Below are 13,572 nucleotides of genomic sequence, written 5' to 3' on the forward strand. Positions count from 1 at the left end.
TTATTTATGAAATAAAACTAATTAAACAAAAATGATGAGGGATAAGGTTAGAAATATGATACAAAAAGATGCCCATAGCATCAGATGCCCTTAATGAAGTTCATGCTGAGAACCTGATTACTTTCAGGCAGATCCCTGTCCAATTCTGAATATTTGAGGACTTTGATCAATCCCAACACTGTGTTGAACATGGCCATTAGATTTACCAAATCCTTTCCTTTTTTTTCTTTTCTTCTTAATAGATTGTGATGTTGATGTTGAGGTGATCAAAGTAAACCTTTTTGTCCAATTTTGAAGACGATCTGATGGAAAATTTGAAGTATCCAAGACTTCTTTGACTTTCCTTTGTCCATTCTGCTTATGCTCTAACATGGGTGATGGATCAATTTGATAAGTGTAAACCTGATTCTCCTTAGTTTCCTTGCTGTCCAAGTCTCCATCAATTAGCCATTTTTCAATGGAGTAAATAACCTCCTCATAATGAGACGAAGATTGCTTCAGTGGATCGGGAGGCTTATGATTTGTTTCTTTGTTCTCTTCCCATTCGTCATTTAACCTAAGTTGGAATTTTTGTACTTGTAGTCCTTCCATTTCATCCAACCTATTCTGAAAAGTGACTTGATTAGCCTTCATAACACTTATTTCGTTGACATGATTCGTTTCCATGGTGTTGATTAATTGCACTTGTTTTTCTTCCATGGCGAGCAACTTGTTTTGAATAGAGGTCATCTAATTAGAATGATTGACTTCCATGGTCTTTATTGCTTGTGCATGATTTACCTCCAGGGTCTTAATGAGTTGAGCTTGGTTGAGTTGCATATCCTTAATCATTTGAGTCAACTCCTTGATGAGATCCTTACCATTCTCATTTGTTTTCACTTTGATCTTTCTTTCATCTCCATATTTTTCTTCAAAGGTGTCAATGATTGATTCTAGAGAATCAAAACTGTTAGCAGGTAATTCTATGAACCAATCCATTACATTTCGATTTAATGAAAAGATGAAAAGTTTCATTTTAACATCTTCATGGTTAATATCATGACACCATTTGCTCACACAAAGGTGGAAATCTTTGTTTTTTTAACATCTTCGTTTTTTTTTTTCAATTTTTTTTTAATTTTAGGTGAGTTTGCTTGTTGGGGGTGGGTCCACCTTGGGTTAGGGTGACAAATGAAGGCAAAAAAAATATAAATATAGCAGATGCTCCCTCATGGTAATGTTAAATTCTTAAAGTAAAAGTGACATTCTCCTTTATTTTTCATTTTCATCCTTTTACCTAAATTTTTAACATTACCATGAAATGACTCAGGATGTTTGAGAGTGGTTCTAGCCTCATTGGACTTCATATGGAGAAAATAGAATTTCATATCCTATTCAAAATTCAGCAGACTTAACAGTTTTCAGGAATTCAGGATCAATGGGATTGTGGCATTTCATTAGATTATATCAAGTATGAAGGTATGTGATTAGCATTTAATCAAGAGCACCAAGCCCTATATGTAACCTAGTGTTGGTGGTGTTAATTGTTGAACTCCTCTGTCACGCAGCACGCCCTTAGCAAAAAATTACCTTTCAATCAAGTCAAAATCATCGATCAAGCATGTTAAGCATTTTCTACCATATTTTAAGTCTTGAATTGGTAGTTTGATCAAAATTAGGCAATGTTGAGTCTTGACTAATATCCCTAGACAAACGAGGTAGAGGCAAAGGCTAGACAAGAGGAGAAGAATCTAGATTCTAGATGATTGATGCATCTAAATGGTTGATGCTCGAATAATTAATCATTAATGTACAATCGATGTTATATCTATCTTGATTTATGCAAAAATATGCATGTTTTCATGTCTTCTACAATTAATTTGGTATTTGGGATGTTTGTTTTGGGTATAAATGCAATATATATATATATATATATATAGCAGACGCTTCCACGGACGCTTCGCTTCCTAGATTTTTGGAAAATGACGCTTCCGCATCCCCGCTTCCAAAAAACGCTTCCGCTTCGCCTCCGCTTCGTGCAACATTGTGTTGGCTTCCAAGCTAGAAGAAGAAGTGGCATGTATGACTAGTGCTGCATCATCAAAAGTATGGTATATAGACGGTGGAGCTTTGTGGCATATGACGGGAATCAAGGAGTGTTTCTCAGAATATTGAGAAGAGAATATGAACTTTTAGATCACCATTGGGAACAAGGCAAAGTGTACTCCAGTAGGGAAGGGTGCCATAGTTTTTCAAATAGAATCCGAAGACCGGTTCTGTGCTACAAATGTGCTGCATGTACCAGGATTGTGGATGAATTTACTTTCTGTGGCGCAACTACAAGGCAAGGGCTATGACCGCTACTTCATCAAAGAGAAGGTATATGTCAAACATCCGAGCTAGAAAGAGAAAGTGTAGATCGGGATCAAAAGTAATCGGTTGTATATATTTCAACTAGAATCACCAATGGCACTAACAGGCAGTCTTGGAGACAAGGACTTAAATGAACTTTGGCACAAAAGAATGGGTCACTTGCACCATGGAGCTCTGAGAATTCTCATGAGTACTATAATAGGAGTTTCGGATCTGAGTACGGAACGAGATGATGTATGCAAGATATGTGCTCTAGGAAAGTATGCCATGACAACATTTCCTAGGAGCAAACACAGGGCCAAGAGTGTACTAGGATTGATAGACTCTGATATTTGCGGACCTATGTCTGTCAAAGCTCTCAGTGGTGCCGAGTATTTCTTTACCTTCATTAATGACCACTCAAGGAAAACTTGGATTTATTTTCTGAAAAACAAGGATGAGGTTTTCTGTCGATTCAAGGAGTTCAAGGCTTTGGTGGAAAATCTGACTGGGAAGAAAATAAAAGTTTTGCGCTCAGATAACAATGGAGAATATGTCGATGAGGACCTCGCTAATTTTTGCGCTAAAGAGGGCATCAAAAGAGAGTGGACAACTCCATATAATTCGGAGTAGAATGGGGTGGCAGAAAGAAAGAAAATGACTATTGTAGAAGCAACTAGGGCCATGATGTATGATTAGGATATGCCAAAATTCTTGTGGGTAGAAGCATGCAGCACAACAATCTATTTTCAGAACAGGACTCCTCATCGGGCAGTAGGCAAGATTACTCTAGAGAAGGTCTTCACAGGGAAGACACCTGAAGTTAGTCATTTCAGGATATTTGGGAGTCTAGCATATTGCTTCATACCCGAAGAAAAGAGGAAGAAGCTGGATCAGACTGCGGAAAAGGGATATCTAGTAGGATATAGCGAGAATGCTAAGGCATACAGAATCTATCTTCCAGGGAGTAGGAAGGTAGTAGTACGACGAGATGTAAAGTTCATGGAGGACAGGGCTTTCAGAAGATCTCGCGAGATGCCTTCCGAGGAGCAGTCGAAAGAGGAGCCATTGGTTAAACCTCTTCAACCAACATAAGTAAAGAATTCTTCCTCAGGACAAGAAGATTCTCAGGATGAGGAGGAGGAGCGAACATAAGCACTTGCTGGCAGAGGAAGAACTAGCAGGGAACTTCATCAGATTCTGCGAGATGCAGAGGACTTCATCGGTGTGCCAAGAAACAATAAGAGGGAGCGAAAACAACCAGATAGATATCAGGCATTAGTAGCTCAGGATGGGGAGCCTGCTAGTTTCATGGAGGCAACTCAACATCAGGTTTGGCTAGATGCGATGGTAGAGGAATACAACTCCATAATGGTAAATGATGTCTGGGAAGTGGTGCTAAGACCTCAGGACAGATCAGTGGTAGGTTCAAGGTGGATCTACAAGATCAAATACGTTGCAGACAGTAGTGTTGAGAAATACAAGGCCAGGTTTGTGGCTAAGGGGTATGCTCAAAAAGAAGGGATTGACTATGAGGAGACCTTCACCTCGGTAGCTAGGTATACATCTATTAGGACCGTGATATCTCTTGCAGCCCAGATGGGATGGGAGATCCATCAAATGGATGTCAAAACGACATTTCTGAACAGGTTAACAGAAGAGGAGGTATACATTGACAACTAAAAGGATTTGAGACTCATGAGAAGAAGTCTCATATATGCAGATTGAAGAATGTCTTATATGGGCTGAAATAGGCACCGAGAGCATGGTATGGTCAAATAGATGGCTACTTGCAGAAGATGGGGTTTGTCAAGAGTGATGCGGATCCGAATCTCTACTATCTGGTTGTAGAGAACGAGCCGCTAATCTTAGTATTATATGTGGATGATCTCTTTCTGACAGGATCATCCAGACTCATTGGGCACTGCAAGAAGAATCAAGCCACAAAATTCGATATGAACGGTTTGGGACGAATGCACTATCTCCTAGGGTTGGAAGTTTGGCAGTAGAAGGGAGAAATCTTCCTTGGGCAAAGGAGGTATGCTACAGAAATCTTGAAAAGATTCAGGATGGAGGATTGTAGACCTATGGCTACGCCAATGATCACCAACTGGAAGAAGATTGATGCATCAAAAGACAAGGATGTCAATCCCACACTATACAGGCAGCTCATAGGGTCCCTGATGTATTTGGTCAATACCAGGCCAGATTATGGACTCTTGTACACTAGGAGTAAGGATATCAGATTGAGTGGATTTACTGATGCATATTGGGCAGGAAGGTTAGTGGATCGGAAAAGTACCTCTAGATACTGTTTCAACATTGGATCAGGAATGACCTCCTGGTGCAGTAGGAAACAAAAGTCTGTGGCTCTGAGTTCATCTAAGGAATATTATATGGCGACAAGCACAACTTCGTGTGAGGCCATATGGCTTAGAAAACTGCTTGTGAACATATTTAGAAGGAATATGGAGGCGACCAGGATCATGTGCGATAATCAAAGTTGCATCAAGCTCTCTGAGAATCCTGTTTTTCATTATAGGTCGAAGCATATTGATATCTGGTGTCACTTTGTCAGGGACTGTGTCCAACAAGGAGCTTTATAGTTGAGCTACACTCCTATAGGAGAACAGGTGGCGGACATCCTCACCAAGACCCTTGGAAAGACAAAGTTTGACTACTTCAGGGTAAAGATGGGGATGGTAAAGAACCCGTTTCGGTAGCAGAAATGGGAGTGATAACAGCAAGGATGTAGAGGGAGTTGCAGTGCAGATGCAGTGTTGGGAGAAAGGACCAAAAATAGCACAGATGCAGAGGGAGTTGTTGTACAGATGCAACAATGGCAGTAGCAGAGCCATGGGCAACAATACATGATGCAACAGTGCAGAGAATGTTGGGCAGGGAGGCTTAGCATCAACACAGGGACCAATGGTAGATGATCAGGGTGATACTCAGTGATGAGTATTACTAGAGCACAATCCTCTCTAAGAGGGAGTGTTGATTTGGGGTACTAGCGGATGTGCTTTAGCCACAAAAATTGGTGGAGAGACTAAGGCACATGAAATCTCCAATATCTAGAAAGGGTTTGGGCATATTCTAAACAGTTTGGGAGATATTAAAATAATTAATATTTTAATAGAGTCCCTAAGTATAAACTTAGGGAAAATAAAATATTAATGTGAATTAATATAAAACTGTGTTAGAAGGGTCCAAAAGTCATGGATCAAGCCAGATCTAATCTTAGTCGTTGATTAGGGACTTAATCTTGGTTGTTGATTCGTCAACGAGAAAAGTGTAGGAGGAGGCTTGAGGGTCACTTGGAGAACTCACTGAGGGAGACCAGTTAGTTGAATTTCTGGAGCGGGGTTAACTGAGAAATTGAACCAGTGGTCTGGTGAGCAGTCAAGAGGTAGCAAGTACGGAGCAGAGAGGCAGGATCAACCACTGGAGATCAGCGTTGAGGTAGGAGAGGCAGACGTAGGGCTTTTCAGGTAGACACAGAGGCAACAGAAGACTGCGCAATCACTAGTTGGGCCTGCGTGGGTGACTTAGAGAGGCCCAGGTCTGACGCAGAGGGTTTGAGAGCCACGCAGAGGTCAGTCGGGCTGACGTGAGGATTGGGAGAAGTGCTGGAGAATTATATCTCTCTATGGGTAAGCCAGTTTGGCACCCTATTGTACTGAAGAATTGCTGAATAATAAAATCCTCCCTTGCTGCACTGGTTTTCCCACATTGGGTTTTTCTGGGGACAGTTGTCCAAAATATCTGTGTCAATGTGTTAATACTTGTGCATATGTTTGTTTCTGTATTACGGTGTGATATCTGCAACAATATTTATTTTAATGTTTATTGAAGTAATTTCATAAATAACTTTTTATGGAATACATCGGAAAAATAAATTAGTTGCTGCAGTGATAGAATTTTCACATAAACAATATATGACAATTTAAGTTTGAAGTTGGTAATTATAACTCATTGGTAATGAATTATGAATATGATGCTTCGTGAAAGTTGAAAGTTGAAACATTTCATTTCATGTTAGATATTCTTTGTTATCGTTTGGTTACTTGGTAATGGTAATGGTTACAAGTACAAGTTACAACTTTAGTGATCAATGATGATAAATGTTATATATCAAATTTTGAAAGCTTGAAACTTTAAGATTGATGAATCATGAGACTCGATATGTTGTATGTTACTAACTTGTGGACATCGTTGATGAAGATTATAACTTCTAGATGATTGATGTTATATGGTTCAATGAATGTTTTAATGCTTTTATATCTAATTCATCATTCTACATGCTTTTGTTGACATATATGCATCAAAATATATAAAAATATATATTATATAAAAATTTGCTCCCGAACCAGGAGCTTTTGAAAATGTTGCTCCCCGCTCCCACTTTCGCTCCCACTCTCGCTCTCAAGCAACCTTGCTATGAAGTGCCCACTTGGTTCCATGACTTGTAAACTCATTTGCTCAATTGCACTCATGAATTGTTGTATTGGAAGGTGAGGGGACACATTGGATCTTATACAGGATTGGAAGTGGGTCTTTATCTTGGGGTTTGGTCTCCCTATATGGGGTCCAAGCCCTCTAGGGTGATATTGGCATTTGTAGGGTGAGTGTTGAGAGCCATGGGCCTCCACCATAGCAGAGAGTACATAGCCACACCAAGGGATCCTTCAGCACGATGATGATGGACTTGGACCACATTGTCGAGCTAACAACATACTTGTACCACACATGTGGCAGTTGATCCAGGGCCTAGACGGGGTTTTGGCTCACCTAGGGAGACAAGGGAGGGATTGTGCCATCACTCTAGTCCTTTAAGATAGAGCACATGCTTGCTTGATCTAGTTGGAGACCCATGCGGATATTCTTTGTGTAATGTCCTAAATGAAATAAATTTTGAACAAACCCTTCACATAGAATTTCCTCTCATAAACATAAGTTTGCCATGTGAAATTTAACAACATAGAACATGCAAATAATAGTGATGAGCAGAAGGAAATCTCAACTTTATTATATTAACCAAAAATAAGAGTACATAGCAATATGAAATAGCTGGAAAATGGCTAAGAAACTCAAACAACTACTGCAAACTAGATCCAGCTTCAAAATGTGTCTGCTATAGCACTGGATTTGGCCTCTCCAAATTGAAACTGTAAACAATAAGAGCTCTTGTGAATTCTGAATGAATTCACCAAGGGAGATGGGTACTTGCCCAATCTCATCGAATCACCTGAGGGTTTCCTTCCTGGGGCTACCAATGGAGTAGAGAACTAGGTTCTCAACCTCTCATATCAGAAACAATATCAAATCCAAGATGTCTTTAAATGGCCTCCTCCTCCTCTTTTATAGATCTCCAAGCCTCTAGAAGCATCTTATTTTATTATTTTATTATTATTCTAGAAGCTCCTCCATTGAATTTATCTTAAATGACCTTTTAATTTTATTTTATTTCACTTAAGTCACTTTTGACCCATTTCCTCTGATGAATTATTTTTCCTTAATTAAATGACTAATTAAAGTAATTTTTCATTCCGGTTCCAACGAGTTATTACATTGAGGTGTTCCATCAATTAATCTCCTCGGAATGCCACCACGAGCATAATTAATTAAGTTAGGCCCCATAGTAATGCTAATTTTGAAAGTTGTTGGAATGCGATGGAATGGAAGACAAATTGTGCGGATGATGAAATATGCCAAGCAATTGCCATCAAATCCCATATAACCCCTTAAAACTCCATCGAAACCCCTAATGACATAAACCTGCTCCATTGACTTGGCCATCAACTATCCTAGAAATCCACTCCAGTTGTACCATGGAGGAAAATACAAATGGGGAGATTACATTCCTCTCGCCTCAAGATTGCTCGCCCTCAAGAAATTCAAATCTATGGACCAATCTGGTGGCCCAACGTAATTGAGACGCAATGCCAGGATCCCATACGAATCGCTCGGTGATGCTTTGCCCCTGTGTCATCTCACCATGAACGGATCCCTCAATGCCTGGATCCCAGACCAATCTCCAACTGAACTTGTGATCGACAAATGCTCCTGGATCCCAATGCCACCAAGAAGGAGCATCAATGCTCCACGACTCTTGCTGTGCTATAACTCCAGCTGTGAATGCTGCCCCACCAACTGCGTACCAACTCATCACCTCTCTCCAGTCCAACCCCTGACTCAATCCACCGCTAATCCAACTCTACTGATGCTGGGAAGGAATGCTGAAGAGTTGTCAACCTGTATCCCACAACTAACTGGAGCATGTAGTCTCTGACATGTTTGGGGTCTCCGCTCTACTATGCCCCTGACTAAGGATATCACATCATCAATAGGATACCAACTCATGATCTCATGCCAATCTAATGTATGGACACCTGTGCAAGGGATACATCTGCTATGCTGATACTGGTCCATGCTTAAGTCCTGATGCTCTACCTAACCAATGAAAACATGTCCGAGAAATCCTTCCTCTCTCACTGTAATGGGAAAAAATGGGCACACTGTGCAGCGAGCCCTATCTATGTACTCTAGGAGAGGGATGCTCCCTGAAAGTCCTGTAGCTCTACCAATTGCCTGCGCATCTACCCACACCTCATCAGTGGGTTGACCCAAAGATGGATGCACCAACATCTCCAACAACTTTTGCCGTCTACTAGCCTTCTGCAAGACCACCTTCTCAATCTTCAACACCTCCTGAGGACAAGCGTCTGCAAATACCTCCTCCTTGGATGTTGCCCGCACATCCGTCTGCTCCACTCTGATGGGTGGCCCCAAGGGTGTCTGCTCATCCAACATCATGGGCTCAACATGAGCCACTAGCTGACTCTCCAAAAATGTCCCATCCCACACTCTATGTGTATCATCTGACTCATGCTCCTCTATGTGTTCTCTATGCTGAATATTAGTTGCTCATCTGCTCCCTGATCCCCTTTGTTGAAATTTCTAAGTCTGACACATTAGAAATCCCTACTGCATTATTTGGTTTAATTTCTCCTACTTGTTTATTCCATTAACAAGTAATTTATAAATATAAATACTGAAATAAACACAAATGCAGCTTTAACTCATATACAAACCAACAACTGAAATAACTGAGACAAACCCATAAGGGACATTGTTATTTTTGGACAATCATCCCCGGAAAAACCCAATGCAGGAAAACCAGTGCAACAGATATGAGGGTTTTATTATTATGCAGTTTCTAAATACATCTAAGGTGCCATAAATGGCTCACCCAATAGAGAATGCCCTTAGTAGTAGTACCTCTCCTCGGAGACAAATGTTCTGGTTGATTAATCACCGGATGAATGATCCCACAGCAACAATGGCAGCTCCTTAACTGGACAACGAAAGCTGCTCCAAGCTTCTCTGCTGCTCTGCGTCACTCTGCCGGGACTGCGTCGCCCTTCCCGGCTCACTAGCACTCAGTCTGCCCCACGAAAAATTCTTCCGACGCTGCCTCTTGGCCCTGCGTCAGCTCTGTTAGCCTCTGCGTAGCTCTCAGACCCTCTGCGTCAGCGCGCAGATCCTCTGCATCACCCACGCTAGCCTCTTCAGCCTCTGCGTAGCACTCAGCTGCCTCTGCGTCAACCTCTCCAGGCTTTATGCTGTCTCTCTGGCACTATCTCTGCCTCTCTGATCGACTCCATATGACTGCTCGTGCTCCTTAGAGGTATCATCATATGAACCCATGGACTCGTCCAATGAAGAGTTCTCATTCTGACTGACATGAAGAATAACTCCCTGCTCTACCGTTGTCATCTCGTCAGTGTCACTTAAGCATGAGTGGTCAGGTCCCCAAGGTCCTTTGTTGATGAAGCAAATCTCCTTCCTCCTCAGCTCATTCTTGCTGCATGATCCACCAAACCTGAGTAGCTCCTCCCTGGTCAACTGTCTCCTGAACAACCCAATGTTCTACTCAACCAACCTTTCAGCTAGCTCATAAGCAGCAGGTGAGACTAGTTTCTCTCTCCTCCAAACAGACAACAATCGAGACTGCAACTCCCAACAAATGGCATCACGACCTCTCATACGTTATGATAAGATGGAGTGCATGTGTTCTATAACTGTGTCAAGATGATGTTCCCTAATGCTGAAGAAGCATTGGGACATTTGCAAGAACAAACTATCACACTCTAGATCAGGCATGATTTGATAAGTCCTAGTCATGGCCATAACTTCTAAAATCTCAAGTTTTTTCCCAAAGGTAGAGCTTGCGCTGTTGTCCAAGTCTCTGAAAGTTTCTATCACCAGTCTGAAAACTCTCCTCATAACATCATCATTGTAAGGAACTATAGGGGTGTTTAGTCTCATGATGTTACTGAGACAAGATACAACTGGGAGTCTAACCCCTTCACAAGGTTCATCCAAGAACTTGTGTTGTATGAGAGCAAACATCGCTAGTTTTAGAGCCCATATTAGTTTATTCACTTCTAACTGGCTTACTTTGGAAAGGAGTGCATCTAGTTCATCAAGTTTGAAAAGAATTTTCCATGTGACCCTCATGTGCTTCAAATCTGTCCCAAGTGCAAATATTTTGTGCCCCAACTCATGCTCTTTTTGTGACTGCTCCTGCTGTAACATAGTATGTATTCTCTTGGAAAGAGATCTGCTAGTTTCTGCTGCTAGTTTATTGAGGGAATTTATGAAAGTTTGATCCATGTTTCAATACATTGTTAAAATTGGCAACTAGGGCCAAAATCCATGTGGGTCACCTCATTTATGGCAGCTGATACTTTTCCTAGATTCCCCTTGTTGAGAGGTGTAGAATTGTTCTAAAGATCATCCGATTCCGACAAGTATTTATGGAGATATGAATTTATTTGTATTTACTTGACAAATTGTCAAGGTCGGCCAATAGTTAAATGTGTGGCACACATGCCCAGTGAATCATATAAATACAAGAGAGGTTGATTCATTTTCTCCTCATCTCATCTCCACATCTCTTCTCTCTCCTAGTATATGCATAGGAGGAAGAAGACTCTCTCATGTGGGAAGAAGAAAGAGGATGCAGTTAGGGCAGCAAGCTGTGATGTGGAAGGAGGAGGACACAAGAAGGTACAACAACAAGTTTTGGGTGCTAGAGGATTGTGTTGACCAGCGTATAGGCACCCTTGACTGCGGATTTGTGTGGGGAGTCTCTCTCTTGCTAGCCACAATTCAGATCAGCCTTGTTGACCTCTGTTTGACCACTATTTTGGGGCAGCGTTCACTGGTTAGGGCTCACTGCAGGAGCTGATATATTGACTGCTATTTTGACCATGTTTTGAGGACCGTTTTGGGCTGCTACTTATTGCTGTTGAAGACCGAGTTCTTCAATTTGACTAGAAGTCAATCTGTGGCTGTTTGACCAAGTTTGACTTTGTTGATCTAGGGTTGCTGCTGCTGATATAAAATTATAGAATTCTGATATTGTACTATTTCTCTCTGCCGAGCTATTGAAGATAAAAGAAGATTTGATCAAAGGGTTTCCCCGCATTGTGGTTTGTCCCTGGCTAGCCGCCACATCTTGTGTCTCTTGTCTTGGCTTGTTTTCTGTCGATCATTTAATGTTCTATCTGCACTTTACTTAATGTATATATGATTGCTAATCTGTGGCTAATAAGAAGAAAATAAGTAAATTGCTCTAAGCATAGAACATACCATAATTTAACATGGTATCAGAGCTGAGGTGAAGACAAAGCCCAAGCAAGAGCAAGAGCAAGAGAAATCACCGAAGGTTGTTGAAGCGATCTTAAAGAAGTCATGGGGTCCTCAGCACGCTTCCCCACTGAAGACAAACTCTGTGAGAAGTCTGACTATCACGGATGGAAGATGTCTCTCGATCTAACATTGGAAGAGTAGGAAGTGTTGGACCATGTGAGAGGCAATATTGTTGCGCCTCCATCAAATGCATCCACTGCTGCTAGAAGCAAGTGGACCAAGGGAGAAGTCAAAGCAAGGAAGATCATCCGGGACTCTATCAACAAGCGCCTGGTGGCCTATGTTCCGAGCTGACCACCTCCAAGGAAATCTTATGATAGACTGGTGAGTTTATTTAAAGTTAATGATGCAAATCAAGTTTTGTTCCTTAGAAATAAGCTGAAGGAAATTAAGAAGGGAAAAGATGAGAGTATGCAAGCATATTTCTTAAGGATCACCGAGATCAAGAATGATCTCCTATCTATTGGGGAAGTAGTTTCTGACAGGGAAATGACACTCACAACTCTTGGAGGACTGCCACTTGAATGGTATATATTCAGGACTACTCTTCTCAACAATAATGTAATTCTTGGATTTGAGGAATTGATGGCAAGATGCATTCAAGAAGAAACAAGGATGGAACAACAAGAAATGCCCGCACTTAAAGGCCATCCCTCTGCCTTTTCTTCTCATGCTAAAAAAAAAACAATTCTGGGGTTAAATCCAAAGGAAAGGCTGGACCAAAAGGTGGAAGAAAAGGTCGATGTTACAATTGCAACAAAATGGGCCACTATGCGAGGGAGTGCCCTGATAAAAGGGACTCACATGATGATGATGATCAAAATCACTCTCAAGGCAATCAAAGGAATGGCAGGTCCATTGGTAGAGGTAAAAGAAATACCGGAAATCAAGGAAGAGGACAACCCTTCAAGAAGGCAAGAAACTCCAGGTCTGAATCTAATGTTGTTAACAATAAGCAAGATGAATATTGTCTACCAGCGACCCTCTCTACTACTGCTCCCTCGGACTTGCTGGGAAATTGGCTTATTGATATTGGTGCCTCAAGGAACTTCACTGGTTACAAAGAAGCTCTCTCTAATCTAATAGAGAAGGAGACCAACCTGGAAATTGTTCTTGGGAACAACTCAAAATATCCCGTGAAAGGCATAGGGAATGTCACTCTTCAATTGAATCAGGGAAATACAATTCATTTACAAGAAGTATTATGTGTACCTGATCTCAAAAAGAACCTAGTGTCCATTTTTGCAATGGAAGACAAAGGCTACAAGGTGGCCTTCATTGATGGCAAGGTACGTGTATGGCAAAAGAACTTTAAAGATGCTTTCACTCTTGGATTTCGAGTTGATTCATTATATCAGGTCGGAGGAAGTCTACTGGGTGTCATGTCTTGTGACACATCACTTCAGTCCGAACTATGGCATCGGAGGTTTGCTCACCTTCATTATAAAGCTCTACCCGATGTGAGAAAAATGGTGACCGGGATGCCCGAGTTCAGATTAGAGCAAGAAGGTGTATGTCCGG

The 13,572-nt window shown here is 41.3% G+C and overlaps 2 protein-coding genes across 3 annotated transcripts in view; one reads left to right on the forward strand and one right to left on the reverse strand.

Moving 5' to 3' along the window:
• LOC149229076 (uncharacterized) overlaps positions 1–8,500 on the reverse strand; it is a 29,310-nt gene extending 20,810 nt beyond the window's left edge. Inside the window, exon 1 of the mRNA XM_089376870.1 lies at positions 8,243–8,500. Within this exon, the coding sequence (XP_089232996.1) occupies positions 8,243–8,500 (258 nt within the window). The remainder of the gene's footprint in view (positions 1–8,242) is intronic.
• LOC149229075 (Pseudouridine synthase family protein) overlaps positions 1–13,572 on the forward strand; it is a 380,432-nt gene that overhangs the window by 268,413 nt on the left and 98,447 nt on the right. The window lies entirely within an intron of this gene.

Source organism: Pinus tabuliformis, chromosome J (genome assembly GCF_031772625.1).
Source record: "Pinus tabuliformis cultivar Carrire ecotype Pingquan chromosome J, CPIR1, whole genome shotgun sequence".
Lineage (NCBI taxonomy): Eukaryota > Viridiplantae > Streptophyta > Pinopsida > Pinales > Pinaceae > Pinus > Pinus tabuliformis.